General features: G+C 52.4%; 1 protein-coding gene and 1 pseudogene across 2 annotated transcripts; one reads left to right on the top strand and one right to left on the bottom strand.

Moving 5' to 3' along the window:
* Positions 1 to 742: 742 nt before the first annotated feature.
* On the bottom strand, positions 743 to 2,967 carry LOC310890647 (olfactory receptor 14C36-like; annotated as a pseudogene). Its single transcript has one exon. The product of its transcript is annotated as an olfactory receptor 14C36-like (transcript).
* Positions 2,968 to 9,636: 6,669 nt separating this feature from the next.
* LOC310890675 (olfactory receptor 14C36-like) lies at positions 9,637 to 11,295 on the top strand (the record flags this gene model as incomplete). The annotated part of the gene is made up of 1 exon (XM_083852986.1): positions 9,637 to 11,295. One exon carries the CDS (start codon positions 9,637 to 9,639, stop codon positions 10,576 to 10,578), a length of 942 nt encoding a protein of 313 aa, XP_083709112.1. The 3' UTR covers positions 10,579 to 11,295.
* Between the last annotated feature and the right edge of the window lie 5,013 nt (positions 11,296 to 16,308).

Raw genomic sequence — 16,308 nt, 5'->3', positions numbered from 1 at the left:
GTGGCCTATCATGGAGACCAGCAGATGTGGGCCTAAAGGCACACATCCCAGCCAGGAGTCAAGGGATGACCTGTCAGCTGCCTCAGAAAACAGTCACCCCACAGGCCACTTAACAGCCATTAGCTTCCTACTGGACTTGGAGCTTTTGAGGCAACACTGCCCTCATAATACCACACCTACAAAACACCCCCTTTTTGGCCCAGAATCTGCCCAGGTAGAAGTGATCTGGTTGTGATCCTTCCAGCCCATGGCACAGCTCCTGTGCTCCCAGCCTCTCTGACACACAGGAGCCAGTGCCATGCCAGTTCTGGGAGGTGCTAGGGCAGGAGGTACCTTGCAGTCAAATCACTCGCCAGACTCCTTGGCTGGGGCTGCTGCGTGCCCTGGGGCTGCAGAGCTCTCCTCTGCCTGCTCACAGCAGATTGAGCCCTTGAGCTGTGGTCAGTCCACCTTGGAGGAGATCCCCCCTTAGGAGGGAAGTGCTGCAGCGCAGGCCAGCTGTGCCACTGCCGTGCCCACTGCCTGTCCCTGCCTGCAGTCCCAGCACAGCCCCACAGCAGCACTGGCACCAAGCTACAGGAGCAGCCGGGCCTGACCCCACCAGCAGGGCTCAGCACCAGAGGGGGGCAGTGGCAAGAGAGCAGCTCGGCATGCCCCAAGTGCTGGTGCTCCCTGCCCGTGCTGCTGGGATGGGACTCTTTTCCTCTGCAGCCCTGCACATGGCACTGCCCCTGCAGAGCCAGAGCAGCTCTCAGAAGAAGGACGTCACACAAGGAAGGCAGTGCAGGCTCCTTCACTTTGTTTAAGTTCACAGAGAGATAGGCTCCTCGTTTATAGAGGCTCAGTATATGCATTCATCATGTACATACTGAAATGGAAGTGGAACAACGGGCTCCTTTCTTTTATTTAAATTCACAGAGGGCCTGGCTCCTCAAATACAGAATCTCTGAGCTATATTTGACAGGTACATAGCGTAAAAGAAATGAGATGAATCATATCATTTTAATGGGCAACTTTAGCCGTATTAGTCCTGTAACGAAAACACTCATCAATATACAAACATACAAAAAAATAATCATATCTATAATATTACTTGTTCTTGTACTCCTTGATATTATTAGTCATCTGTAGAGGTAGAATGGAAATTTATTGCTTCTGAAAAACATCTAGTCATCAATTTCCAGAGCGCATGCTTGAGCTCCTGGTTCCTCATGCTGTAGATGAGGGGGTTCAATGCTGGAGGCACCACCGAGTACAGAACTGCCACCACCAGGTCCAGGGATGGGGAAGAGATGGAGGGGGGCTTCAGGTAGGCAAACATGGCAGTGCTGAGGGAGACCACGGCCAGGTGAGGGAGTCACGTGGAAAAGGCTTTGTGCCGGCCCTGCTCAGAGGGCATTCTCAGCACTGCCCTGAAGATCTGCACATAGGACACCACAATGAAAACAAAACAAGCAGATGCTAAAGAAACACTACACACAAGTGCCCCAACTTCCCTGAGGTAGGCATCTGAGCAGGAGAGCTTGAGGATCTGGGGGATTTCACAGAAGAACTGGTCCACAGCATTGCCTTGGCAGAGGGGCAGGGAAAAGGTAGTGGCTGTGTGCAGGACAGCATTGAGAAAGGCACTGCCCCAGGCAGCTGCTGCCATCTGGGCACAAGCTCTGCCGCCCACGAGGCTCCCGTAGTGCAGGGGCATGCAGATGGCAATGTAGCGGTCGTAGGCCATGATGGTGAGAAACCAGTACTCCGCTCCAACTAAGAAGACAAAAAAGACCTGTGCAGCACACCCTTGATAGGAGATGGCCCTGGTGTCCCAGAGGACATTGGCCATGGCTTTGGGCAGAGTGGTGGAGATGCAGCCCAGGTCGAGGAGGGCGAGGTTGAGGAGGAAGAAGTACATGGGGGTGTGGAGGCGGTGGTCGCAGGCTACGGCAGTGAGGATGAGGCCGTTGCCCAGGAGGGCAGCCAGGTAGATGCCCAGGAAGAGCCCGAAGTGCAGGAGCTGCAGCTCCCGTGTGTCTGCGAATGCCAGCAGGAGGAACTCGCTCACAGAGCTGCTGTTGGCCATTTCCTGCCTCCGGGCATGGTGTCCTGCCCAAGGAACAGAAATACACTAATAATACAGCAGAGTGACCTGAGAAAACCATTCCCATTTCTTAATTAAGCCCATCAAAGCACTTGCCCAATTGCACTCAGACAGCTGGCAGATCCCTTTCCTGCATTGGATTCAGCTGCTCTGTGCTGGCATCTCTTTGACTGCAGGACAATTGCACTAAGGAGGTTCTCCTGTGAAGAGCTTGAACACTGCTGAGAGCAGAAGAAGCCAGGCTCCAAGTGCCCATCTCCAGACCCCTCACCCTGTCCCCGTACTCCCCTTCCCCCAGGCACCCCGAGGGCTCACTCCATGGGCAGGTGAAACCCCCATCCCCAGGCAGCCTGGGAACAAGAGCAGCAGCAGCACGGCCAGGTGGAGAAGCCAGGAGGAATGGCAGCGTGCTGCTGCCAGGGGAGGCAAGGCCAGGGAGGGACAGACGGACACTCAGCACACCCTCCTGTGCTGCAGCTCTGCCTGCAGAGGAGGCAGCTCCTGCTGGGGACAGCGGGGGCTTGAGGGCAGAGGCTGTGCTGGTGGCAGAGGAGAGCAGGGGGTGTCCCAGGGAAGGCGCCTGCCCTGCAGGGGATGGCAGGGAGGTGCCTGAGCCCTCCCTCGCACAGCATTTCTGGCAGCAGCTCCCTCTCACCGCCTGCCCATGTCCCTGCTGCCTGCCCGTGTCCCTGCTGGGAGCCGCTTCTGTGTCCCCACGTCTCCTCCCTGTCCATGCTCACAGACTTATCCCACAAGCTGTGTGCTCAGATTCACTCAGATTCCCCTCCACTGCAGGAATCTGAAAGCACAGAATCCAAGAAAAAGCCTTTTCCTTTCAGATAAACCAAGCCTCAGTCTTCCTCTGGAAATTTCCTCTAATAAATGCCATTCTCTACAGCATCTTCTACCCTTTGCTGGAGAAACAGAGAGACTACTATCCCGACAGATGCTATCAGGAATCGGATGTGCCAGCTGTAGAAAACCCCTCTGGCAATTGCAGCCGCATGGCCCTGTAGCCAGAGACGTACCTTGTCAAGGGCTGTGCAGATTTCTCCTGCAGGCAGCTCTCAGCATCCTCCCACTGCCAACTGCCTCCAAGCCCTCTCTCCTTCTCTCCTCTCCCCGTGCCAGCTGCGGTCAGAGCCCCCAGCCCTGCTGCGCTGTGCACAGGAGCTGCTCCTGGGCACAGCTGTCTCTCTGCACCAGGGCCCTCTTGCCACGAGCTCTCTCTGTCCCACGAGCCCGGCCCAGCTCAGCACCAGACGCCCAGCCCAAGGCATTGGAATCCCCCCTGGGGGGGTTCTGGTGAAGCGCCCAGGAACCTCAGGCACTGGGAGACAATTGAAGCCATCTCTCAACAAGTCCAAGTCAGAGGCAAGTTTCCTGCAGTGTCCCCCTGAGGGCCAGCACTGACACAGCCTCCCTTGGAGCTCGTTAGAGCAGAGCATTGGAGGCAGTGAGGACAAGGAGACAAAGGCAATGTGAAGGTGACCCTGATGTGTAGACAGTGTATTTGTTTCAACTAGCACAAGGGCCCAGACAATAGTGAATGATTTCAAATTTGAGAAGAGAGAAAAGGAAGTTAAAATAGTAATAATAACAATAATAATAATAACATTAATAAGAATAATATGTACAAAGTAAGTGATGCACCATGCAATTCCTGAGAAGCCCCTCACCGATGCTCAACCTGTCCCTGAGCATTGGTCCCCCTGACCCTGGCCAGCCTGCAGCAGGATCTCTTGTGCACGTCCCTTCACCTTCAGTTCTTTTAGTGCAAAATCAGCTTTCAGAGGAATTTGGAGTATTTTCTTCCCTTTCTCAAACACTTCCTCTGCTGTGTCACCCCACACAACGATGCCATCGATGTACTGCAGGTGTTCAGGAGCTTCCTCCTCTTCCAGGCCACTCTGGATCAGTCCATGGCAAATGGTAGGGCTGAGTTTCCTGCCCTGGGGCAGTCGATGCCAGCTTGAAAGCAAGCTGTGGCCTTCAATCTGCTGGCAAACGCATGGAGAATAATGCATTAGCGATATCAGTTGTGGCAAAACGCTTGGGTGCCTTTGATCCCAGCTTGCATGGAAGCTCTACCGTGTCCGGCATGGCAGCACTCAGCACTGCATGGCTTCCTTCAGGCCACAACAATCCTCTGTCAGTGGACTCGGTTGGTGCTCTACTGACTGAGGTGCACGGCTGTGGCAGTGATTGGCACCAGCTGTCCTTCAGCCCTCATCAACCCCACAACAGAAGGGTCCTGTGAGAGACCAAGGCAAGGCAGACAACAGCATCATGTCCTCCGTCTCCAAGGCAGCTGTGCCAAAAGCCCACCCATACCCTTTTGGGTCCTTGAAATATCTCTCCTCTCCTGAAGCAGTCTCTTCCAAGGATATACAGAGTCCGGGGCCAGTCCCAGTGGGGTGCTTTTGCCACTCCTTCCCACTTAGACTCACTTCAGCCTCCAGTACAGGTCAGTGTTGGGATCCCCCTGTCACTCCAGACATACAAATGGGTTCACCCCTCCACAGCTTGATGGCACTAGGGTACGCTGTGCAGTGGTGTCCACTGGAGCCTCAGACTTCTGGGGGCCTGATGTGCAAGGCCTTTGAATCCACACAGTCCAATACAGCCGATGGTCCCCTTCCTCCCCCTGGCTGGAGGCAGGGTCCCTCTAGTCCTGCTCATAGTATTCTTACTGTGTCTGCAGGACTGCCCGCTGGAAAGTGGAGCAGCAGTTCTCTAAGAACAACTTTTTGTGACTGTTTTTCCTTGCCACTCCCATACCCGTGCCTCTAGGGTTGAGGCAGATTTTCCATCCCACTTTCTCATGTCCTCTCCATGGTCACACAGGTGAAACCACAGGGTGACACATCGTGTGTACCCACCATCTCTCCTTTCCTGCCCCCTGAGTCCAGGGAGGGGCCCCGTTTCTCCCAGCACCAGAGCAGCATAGGGATAGGGATCGCGTGGTTACTGATGCTCTTAGGACCTCTTCCTCTTCATCCTCCTACTCACATGATGGCCCAGCTTTTCTGAAGCCTGCCTCATCTTCTTTCTCCTCCTTTCTTGTCTGGGTAGGAGTTCCTTTCCTTTCTTAAAAATAAATAATAAATAGAAATAAAGAAAGAAAAACTGTTTTTTCTGTTTTTCTTCCATATACGAGCAACTGATACAGACAAAAGATTGGTTTTCTGTCGCAGACACAGGGCCCATAAAAGGAGCTGGAGTTGCTGCAGGACATTTTGCAGATGCTGTAGTGGCTGCAGGGTCTGTCAGAGGGGTTGGAGTGGCTGCAGGGCTTGTCACAGAGGTTGGAGTGGCATTGATCATTGATTGTGGCTCTGTAAGCATAGGCCGAGACCCAGCACACTGCAGTGGTATGTGTCTCTTTGGAAATGCCAGGGTGATAACACAACTTTTTCAAGCATTTTGCAGTTTTTTAGGATTCTGTACTTTCTCAGGGATGAAGTTCCAAAGCTTTGGAGGTGCCCCCTGCTCTAGGTGCGTGCCCAGATCCTCCCACAGTCCCTGCCACTCCTCACTCCCCTGCCTCTGGACAGATCTCTGGATGGCATGCATTAAGTAGTTGCTTAAACATAAACAAAAGCTGAAAAATATGCAGGAGACATAACAATAGGAACATGCTGGTTTGACCATCCCAAGGATATTCAGAGCTTTGAAGAGCTAGTGTAACTAGCCTGGAGGAGGAGGGGGAGGTGAAGGAGAAAGGGAGAGTGAACCAGCGGGGAAAAGTGTCCTCCCCTTGTCTCCCCCATGGCTTGGTTTCCTGAGGAGAAAAGGTCAAGAGTGTAATTCTTAATAGTTTCTGAGTCATATCATAAGCCAGTGTTACACGATACAACAAAAGAATAAACTTGAAGCAGCCATCAGAAAAGATAAAGAGCATGACAGGGGAGACATACAGTAAGTAATGTGCTATACAACACAGTTCTGAAATTGAGCACAACAGACCTGAGATTAAAAAAAAAATTAAAAAAAGAAAGAAAATCAAGTTTGTGATCAGCAACCATTAAAATCAACTCATGCTTATAAAGGTTTACTTTTAACATGCTGTGGTGAGATCTGTCATTGGCTCAAACTTTATGCTCCATGTTGGGCACCAAAAAGAGCGTGGTTTAACCCAGCAGGCAGCTCAGCACCACACAGCCATTCCCTCACACACACACCCTGCTACACCCCCAGCGGATGCAGGAGAGAATGAGCAGGGGGAAAAAAATAAAATAAACTAAAAAAAAAAAGTCATGGGTTGAGATAAAGACAGTTTAATGGGACAGAAAGGGAAGACAAATAATACGAAGAATGATGATGATGATCGTGATGGTGATTGCCTGTCCCGCAGCAGTGGTACCCCCTACCCTGGCCAGCCACCCCATATTGATTGTTCAGCATGACGGCTGCGGTATGGAACATTCCTTTGGCCACTTGGGGTCAGCTGTCCTGCTTCTGTCCCCCCCAGCTCCTCAGGCACCCCCAGCCCTCCACTGCTGGGCAACAACTAAGCCATCAGTGTGTGATCATCATTCTTCTCATGCTCAATGCAAAACACAGCATCATACCAGCTACTAGGAGGAAAATTAACTCCATCCTAGCCAACTCCAGGACACCCACAGACGAAGGGCATGATATCTCTGTGTGTATATCAAAAGAGAAAAGGTGGTGGAGATTAATTAGAAAGTACTGGAGCTGAGCACGATGCAGATGGTGTGGAATATGGGGTGGATATTGTCCTCGTTGTGGCTGGGATAGACTTTATTTTCTTCCTATTAGCTGGTATGGTGCAGTGTTTGTATATAGGGCACAGCTCCAGACAAAATAACAGCATGCATTAGAAGGAAGAAGAGAAAAAGTCGAATTGGGCAGCCTTCTATCCCGTACCCTTAAATGATTCTGTGCTGTAATACCATTCAACTGGTTGCTGCCGTATTGTCCAAACTGTCCTGCAAATTCCTGCTGCTGTTACCTTGTGAGGGACGGCATAATCAGGGTGAGCCATCTGCCTGCAGATATTAACAGCTGACAGAATGGAGCATCTGTCCAGGAGAACCTTGAGAAACTGCAGGATTTGGCCTAAAGGAACCTCTTGACCTTTACAAGGAGAAGAGCCCAGTCCTGCAGCAGAGGAAGAGCAACCCCACACATCAGGGCAGACTGGGACCCTGCTGAGTGAGCAGTGCCCAGGAGGAGGAGGGCCTGGGCACCACGAGGGATGCCATACGAGCAGTGGTGCTGCTCACCAGGAACCAGGCCAGCTCCCTACAGAGCTGCCTTACGAGGAGCATGGCCACCAAGAAGATCTGAGTTATCAGACTCAGCTCAGATCCGGTGTGACACCACAGGGACAAGGGCTTAGAGCCAGCAGGAAAAGATGTGCAAGTCTGGGAGTCCCTAGGACAGTCTGGTGTAGACAGGATAGAGGGCTGTGACAAGGCTGAGAGTCCCAACAGGACCCAGGGCTTTGTGTCCATGGCTCTGGCTGTTGTCTCTGCCACTGAGGCCTAGGAGGAGACAGCTTATCGGTAAAGCACCAGGGCCTCATTGCCTCCTCGCCCCCACCCATGAACCAGGCAGGGCTCGTACCATTCTCCTGCACTTGGCCATGCACATCCCCATCTCCTCCTGCCCCAGGAAGAGCCCTGAGCAGTGTGTGAAGGGAAAGGATCTCCCTTCCCAGGGATGGGGAGTCAAGGCCTGGCCCTTTTCATTCGTGAAACACATCCATTTTTCCTACACATCAGTGCCACCTTCACACTGCCTTTGTCTCCTTGTCCTCATTGCCTCCAATGCTCTGCTCTAACGAGCTCCAAGGGAGGCTGTGTCAGTGCTGGCCCTCAGGGGGACACTGCAGGAAACTTGCCTCTGACTTGGACTTGTTGAGAGATGTCTTCAATTGTCTCTCAGTGCCTGAGGTTCGTGGGCTCCTCCCCAAAGCCCCCCGAGGGGGGATTCCAATGCCTTGGGCTGGGTGTCTGGTGCTGAGCTGGGCCGGGCTCGTGGGACAGAGAGAGCTCGTGGCAAGAGGGCCCTGGTGCAGAGAGACAGCTGTGCCCAGGAGCAGCTCCTGTGCGCAGCGCAGCAGGGCTGGGGGCTCTGACCGCAGGTGGCACGGGGAGAGGAGAGAAGGAGAGAGGGCTTGGAGGCAGTGAGGAGCGCAGCAACAGAGGGCAGCGTGTGGCAGGACAGATCTGCAGGCTCTTGGCACCGTGAGTCTCTGGCAGCAGGGCCATGCAGGTGGGGATGCCAGAGGGGTCTTCTACAGCTGGCACATCCAATGCCTGACAGCATCTGTCGGGATAGTTGTATCTCTGTTTTTCCAGAAAAGTGTAGCATATGCTTTGGAGAATGTCATTTATAAGGGGGCATTTCAAGAGGAAGACTGAGCATCAGTTTATCTGAGCTTTTTTTGAATTCTGTACTTTCAGATTCCTGCAGTGGAGGGGAATCTGAGTGAATCTGAGTACACAGCTTGTGGGATGGATCTGTGAGCATGGACAGGGAGGAGACGTGGGGACACAGAAGCGGCTCCCAGCAGGGACATGGGTAGGCAGCAGGGACATGGGCAGGCGGTGGGAGGAAACTGCTGCCAGAAATGCTGTGTGAGGGAGAGCTCAGGCACCCCCCTGCCATCCCCTGCAGGGCAGGCACCTTCCCTGGGACACCCCCTGCTCTCCTCTGCCACCAGCACAGCCTCTGCCCTCAAGCCCCCGCTGTCCCCAGCAGGAGCTGCCTCCTCTGCAGGCAGAGCTGCAGCACAGGAGGGTGTGCTGAGTGTCCGTCTGTCCCTCCCTGGCCTTGCCTCCCCTGGCAGCAGCACGCTGCCATTCCTCCTGGCTTCTCCACCTGGCCGTGCTGCTGCTGCTCTTGTTCCCAGGCTGCCTGGGGATGGGGGTTTCACCTGCCCATGGAGTGAGCCCTCGGGGTGCTTGTGGGAAGGGGAGTACGGGGACAGGGTGAGGGGTCTGGAGATGGGCACTTGGAGCCTGGTTTCCTCTGCTCTCAGCAGCATCCATGTTTTTTTTGAGATGCTCTTCTGAGTGCAACTCTCTTGTAGATCAAAGAAATGGCAGCAGAGGGCAGCTGATAGCAGGACTGATGGACTTCGGGCCTTAACTCGTACTTAGAAGCAGCCTTCAGGTGTCTTGGGGCAGCTAGAATAAAAAATACAAAATAAAAATAAAAATCCCAACAGCACTCCTCAGCAGTTGGTTTGAATGTGAGCCAAACTGCGGCAAAAGTCTTTGGCATTAGGAGTAAAGTAAAGCTGAGATGACACCAAATTCCTCTTTATGTCTGGCTGTAGGACAGGACTGACTCTTCCATTGCCCACAACAAAGTCTCTTGCTCCCAGGGACACCCTAAGGCAGGACCAAGTAGAACTCAGGAAAGGGACCTGCCATATGCCTGCCTGGAGGTGGAGAATCCTTTGGGGAGATTTAAATGAGAAATGGAATGAGTTTTCCTCTGCTAAGTCGGTTGTACATTATTAATGTCTTTCTATTCTTTGAGCAGAACCCAATGCCTCTAAACAGCAGATGCTCAACAGAAGCTCCATCACTGAGTTCCTCCTGCTGGCATTCGCAGACACGCGGGAGCTGCAGCTCCTGCACTTCGGGCTCCTCCTGGGCATCTACCTGGCTGCCCTCCTGGGCAACGGCCTCATCCTCACCGCCGTAGCCTGCGACCACCGCCTCCACATCCCCATGTACTTCTTCCTCCTCAACCTCGCCCTCCTCGACCTGGGCTGCATCTCCACCACTCTGCCCAAAGCCATGGCCAATGCCCTCTGGGACACCAGGGCCATCTCCTATCAAGGATGTGCTGCACAGGTCTTTCTGTTTGTCTTCTTGATTTTGTCAGAATTTTATGTTCTCACCATCATGTCCTATGACCGCTACGTTGCCATCTGCAAGCCCCTGCACTACGGGAGCCTCTTGGGCAGCAGAACTTGTGCCCAGATGGCAGCAGCTGCCTGGGGCAGTGGCTTTCTCAATGCTGTCCTGCACACGGCCACTACCTTTTCCCTGCCCCTCTGCCAAGGCAATGCAGTGGACCAGTTCTTCTGTGAGATCCCCCAGATCCTCAAGGTCTCCTGCTCAGATGCCTACCTCAGAGAAGTTGGGGCACTTGTAATCAGTATTTCTGTATTATTTGGTTGTTCTATTTTCATTGTTATTTCTTATATTCAGATCCTCAGGGTGGTGCTGAGGATGCCCTCTGAGCAGGGCCGGCACAAAGCCTTTTCCACGTGCCTCCCGCACCTGGCCGTGGTCTCCCTGATGGTCAGCACTGGCATTTCTGCCTACCTGAAGCCCCCCTCCATCTCTTCCCCATCCCTGGACCTGCTGGTGTCTTTCCTGTACTCGGTGGTACCTCCAGCAGTGAACCCCCTCATCTACAGCCTGAGGAACCAGGAACTAAGGGATTCAGTGAGGACACTACTTGAATGCACACATCTTCAGCAAATTCACCTATAATAATATGCCTACAATTAAAAATCCCTTTTCTCAGAAACTTTTCTCAGAAACTTTCAAGATTTCTTCTGTTACTAAATGCCTGTATTATTATTTTATATAATTAATATGCTTTTGATTAAATAATGTTATTCTTAGTCTCCTCCTTGTCAGTTATTTACCTATAGAAGCCGGCTTCCTGTGTACCTACACCTACTGAAGAAACCTTTCGAACTTCATAGGTCTCAGCTTCCGTTTCTCCCCTTGCCTGGAGGTGGGGGAGCAGCCCCAGCACGCAGGAGGGGCTCAGGGCCCAGAGCCCAGCTGCCACAGGGAGGAGCAGCCCCGCTGGCCCTCGCGGCTGCCCCTCACTGCCCGCTGGGCTCTGCCTCTCTGCTGCCTTCGGGTCGGGGCTGCTGCTTCCCTGGAGCCATGGCCATGGCCAGCAGCAGGACATGGCCTTTTCACTGCTGCTCTCTTCTGGCTTCCACATTGTGCTTCTTGTATTTGGATAAGCCCTGAGATCTCATGTATGTTGGTGACAGTCCTCTTATCTCTACATTGGCATCTCTTCAATATCTCTGCACGCCTCTTGCAAACCTGTTTCAGGAATAAACCCAAGGAGCTGCTTCCTGAACAGACCTCTTGCTTTTCTGGGCCTCACAATGGATCAGAACCCCAGCGTGATCAGTGAAGGACCAAGGGCTGGACCGGGAGCTGCCTTCTTCCTTGACTACGCCCCAGAAAAAAGTAACTGGCCTTGACTGGCCTGGTACTAGTCCCAGTGGTGCTGGGTCTGATGGCAAATGGCATCCTGGAGAGGAATCTGCAGCTGCTCTGTGCCTGGGCCAGGCCTCTTGTGCTGGCCTGGGGAGCGGGGCTGGCCCTGCGGGGCACAGGCACTCTGTGCTGGGGATGTCCCAGGCAGGAGAGCAGGGCTCCTGCAGCTTCACGGCCCTCCATCTCCTGAGCCGTGGCTGGCCCCAGCGCGGGGGCTGCTGGGGAGGCCCAGAGCCGCCTTTGTGCCAGCAGCTGCGGTGCCTTGCGAGGGGCTGGGGCTGTGCTGGCCGTGCCCAGAGCCCTGCAGCAGCCTGCGGTGGGCACTGGCCTGGGGCCAACCCAGCCTGGGCTGCTGGGCTGGGGAGAGGTCCGGGAGGTGGGGAGAGGTGGGCAGGGGCTGGGCTGGGCTGGGCAGTGCCCGGCAGAGGGCACCAGCAGCGTCAGGGAGCGGTGGCAGCATGCAGGGGAGGGCTCCCAGCAGGGCTTGGTGCTGCAGAGCCAGGGCTGGGGAAGGGAGCCCCGAGCTGCAGGGGCAGGGGACACGAGGCCGCTCGGGGCCCTTGCTGGCCTGGGCAGAGCAGGAAGGGGGCCCAGGGCATTCGTCCCCTCACCGCAGCCTGCCACGACCTGCAAGGCGCTCACGGAGTGTCCACAACCAGGCTGTGCGCCGTGGTGCGCAGGGAGAGGGCAAAGCCTCTCTGAAAAAGAGGCTGAAACTGAAAATAGTGCCTCCGCTACCCCGTGGTGTGACAGGGCCAGGGTGGGACAGGTTACCTTTATTTGACGTAGTTCTTGTGTAATTTGCATTGGTGATGGCACAAAAAGACAGCTCCTTCACCAGTGATGTACATCCTTCCTCATGTTAGGCCACAACTCAACATCCTTCACTCTGCTTTATCTCACAGATGAACTGGATTAGGTCTCCTTGATTACTCTGAGGCACAGTGCAGTGCTTTTTGCCTTCTGACACTCCAGCACAATATGTGTGACTTTCCCTTACTCTGTGCATTGACCTGACAGGTCATTTCACATTTTTCACTTTCAAAACCTTAGGTAGACAGGGACAGTTTCCAAAGTGGAACAAGCTGATGGGTTCTGGCTCAGCCATTTGAAACATGCTATACTGGAGTTTTTCAGCCAGTTTGCTAAACATGACCCAGGAAGGTAAATGGATGTTCAAGTGTCTCGTAGGAATAAGGGGTATCATGGGTTAAGTAGGAATAACAATATCATGGGATTCCAATGGCCATTTCAAATCTAGGTCAGTGCCAGGAACCCACAGAAGAAGGGGTTTGTCTTTGAAGAGGTTTCCTGTGCTGGGCTGGGCTGCAGTTACAGGGACAAAGACCACTGCTGGCAGTGGAGGTGCCCTGGGAACTCCACCTGGCTCCACCTGATTTTTCCGAAGGGCTCCGGTCTCCTGCAGGTCTTTTCTGACATCTGCTGGTCCAGGGAAGTGCCTCAAACACAACGGGGCCACAGGAGGTTTTCCCTGGTTATGCTTATTGTCAGACAGCAAAGTTCTGCCCGAATACCCAGTTATTTCTTTAGTACTCAATTAATAAAGCAACTACTCCTCAGCCCAAATGATTCAACTCCTTCCGTTAAATGTCTCACGTGAATGGTAATTTCTATCATAAAGAAATGCTAACTTCCATGACCTATATTCAGCAGAGGAGAAGAAATACTGGTGTTCACCTGTACTTGCATTGTTATTGCTTTGTCTATCATGGTGCGCTCCCTCATTTTACAGGTAAAAAACCAACTTCATTACACAGACGCCGCTGGATGTCCCCTTTCCAGCTGCCTCTCTGGACCTATGCACTCCCCAGGGGTTCTCCTGCTTTGCCCTCCCCTTACTCTTGGATCATTCAGACTGCTCTCACCAACCCAGTTGCTGCTTTGAATTTCAGTGAGCTCCAGCTCGCCCATCTCTCAGCAGTCTGTCTAATGGTTTCCTTAGCAAGAAACTCATCATTTCTCATTGTATTAGTATGATATGGATTAATATTAACACTATGATTTTAAATTTCCTATTAATCAGTATAAAATATATCCTGTACAGTCATTCTTATGGGAAGGATAACATCACTGAAGGAAACAAAAGGAGGAACTTGAACTTTGTTTTTTTTTTTCTTGTTTTTTTTTTTTTTTTTTCAAATTGCAGCATGATTTCCTGCTGTTTGTTTTTAAATAGGAAAAGCCCTCCTCTTCCTAAGCAGGGCTCCAAAGGAGTAACCCTAGACCAATATCTCTAGGAAAATGATGCTCCAAAGTGAAATGCAACAAAATTCAGCCTTTAAAATGAGGAAAGGTTTTCTATTAGATGCTCTTTGAAATCTTCCTCCTTAACTACACCATGAAAGCTCTCCAATTAGCTGCACAAGTCTTGAAGACATGAAGAAAATTATGGGAGAGATATGTCTGCTTAGGACGTTCTGCATTTTAATGAGTTCCACGGTGTATTTTGGTGCTGAGTCAGTGAAACTTGGGTACTGAGAGGAGAATGATGTAACCGCTTGAGAAAGTAAAGTCAGGAGGAAAAGTTGAAGTGACTTGGAGTATTAATGGGCCCCACTGAGGGCTGTTCCTAACAAAGCCTCCCCAGGGACTTGTTAGGGCAGATAATTGGAGGCCATGATTCCAGACAGGCAAAGCGCTGTGCTGAGAAAAGTCTTGGTTGGTTTTGGTGAAGCAGAAGGGCCAAGGCCTGACCCCAGCCACTGGGAGGGGAGATCCTGCACCCCCACGTCTGGCTCAGGGCTCTTCTTGGGGTCTGTATGATGTGGTGGGCAGTGTGATGCCACGACAAGAACTTCATTAGGACACCTCCCCACCCCTGCACAGGGTATCAAGGAAGCAGTGAGGCCCCATTGCAATGACTCTCGTCTCCTCAGAAGCTCTAGCCAAAGGGACAAAAACTTCAGGGCTGTTGGGGCATTCCATTCTTGCCAGCACCCTCTGCCTTCTCCTCTGCAGGCTTTCCTATGTTGTTCCACTCTTTGCCCTATTTCCTTGAAGTCTGCAGACACCCATCTCTGTCCACCACCTTGCTCTCATCCCAGCATTTCCATAATCGCACCCATGTCTCGTCAACCCTCATCAGCTGTTCCTTGATGAACACAAAGCCTGGGTCTGATCATAGACTCTCTTTCAGTGACCTCTGTCACCACAGCACGACCCTTTGAGGGATATTTCTTCCTCCTTGTGGCTAGTGCCACCCTTCCAAGCTGCACCCTGTGGCAGATTTTTCTCTCCTGCTCTTTCCTACTACCAAAGAAAGCTCCATCAGGGTGGAAACCACTCCTGAAGCAGGCATCCCAACCCATCAGGCTCCTTGCGGCCTATCAGCCAAGCAGACAGAAGTCACCTCAGCAGCATCTTCCAAGGCCTGGGCCTGCTGCTGGCCTTGCAGCTTCTTGGCTAGACACAGCCAAGCCTTGGGCCTCCCTCTGTCCAGTCCTGGCGTCAAGCAGAAGGGACAGGACAACCCCTCTGCGGGCCTTCTTTCTGTCTGGGTCCTCCTGGGGATGGAGGCAGAGGGGATCCCACAGGCAGCATGCCAAGCAGGGGCCTTCTGCTGGCCTAGCAGGGCCACTGGCAGATGTCAGCCCCAAAGTGCCCATCCCAGGGAGAAGCCAAGGCTGACCTGCCACCTCCAGACACAAGGGACCTCACAGTCGCTTTCCGTGACACGTTCCTGCTGCTGCCCTATCAGCTGCAGAGACAGAAGTGACCTCCCAGTCACTGCCCCAGTCACATTCCTCCTGCTGGGGCAGGAGATCCTGAGGCAGAGCTGACCTCTCTTGTCTTTTTGGGACTAGGGCTCACCTTTCTGGGTTAGAAATTTAGCAAATGTGTTGTTCAGCTTAGGGTGTCAGGTCTGTGGTTAGGTTATGGGCAAGCTTTGTGGAACAGTTTTTTGTTCTACATCTGCCTAGAAGTCTAGGTTTAATAGAGGATTTTAATGCCAGTGTTCAGGGCAGGGATTAGGGTGAGCATAAGAATAAAGGCAAGTCTCAGTCTTTAGTGGCAAAACCAGTTGTTCTCTGGATACCCAGTACCCTGAGCTGGTGGAAGTGGATGGGGGGAAGGTGTGGCCCTCACTATCCACAAGGAAATGGTTTGCAACCTGCTACAGCAGTTGGATGTACGCAAATCGATGGGGCCAGATGGGATCCACCCGAGGGTACTGAGAGAACTGGCGGAGGAGCTCCTCAGGAGATCCTGAGGCAGAGCTGACCTCTCTCTAGACTTCTCGGTACCTGTTTTTCACTTTCTGGGTTAGAGATTAAGCAAAGTTTTAGTGGGAGTGTTTGCTGATCTGCTTGTGGTGTCAGGTTAAGGTATGTAGTGTCGTTAACTTATGGACAAGCTCTATAGTTTAGGGTTTTTTAGGTCTACCAAGAAGTCTAGGTTTAAAGAGACCATTTTAATGTTAGTGTTAAGGGAAGGCATTAGGGTTAGCAAGAGAGAAAGTGGATTCCTGTCAGAGTGTTGGAGTAGCATTTAGGTTGAGGGATTAAAATTCCTGGTTCAAGTAAGGTAAGGGCCATACATGACTGTTTTAAGTCAGTGTTACCTCAGCATCTACATTACATGAACCCTCTTACTTCTATGAAATCATACGTTTCTGCTGGCCAAGCTCTTCTTCCCACCCCAAAATCTCACATCTCTCTTGTCCAGGCTGCTCCTGACCTCCCCATATCTTACTGGGATCAGCTTTCGGATGACATTCTTGATCCCAGAGTATCTGTCTCACCTCTGTTGGTTACTTTGTTTTTGAGAAGGAGGTGGCGTTGTTGTCAGGATGGAAAAGGGCACAAAGGTCTTTAGGATCATCCTCCACAACGTGCCCATCAGCTCTGCACCTCCACAAAACTGCGTTTCCTACCTACAAGTTTTGTTTCCAGAATGGCTTCTATGGCCCTGGGTTCCTTTTCCCAGGCCCTCAGGCATGGTTTTGTTTCGGAT

The sequence above is a fragment of the Anser anser genome (genome assembly GCF_964211835.1).
Source record: "Anser anser genome assembly, contig: HAP1_SCAFFOLD_32, whole genome shotgun sequence".
NCBI classification, from domain to species: Eukaryota; Metazoa; Chordata; class Aves; order Anseriformes; family Anatidae; genus Anser; species Anser anser.
This window is presented reverse-complemented; position numbering and strand designations above follow the sequence as displayed.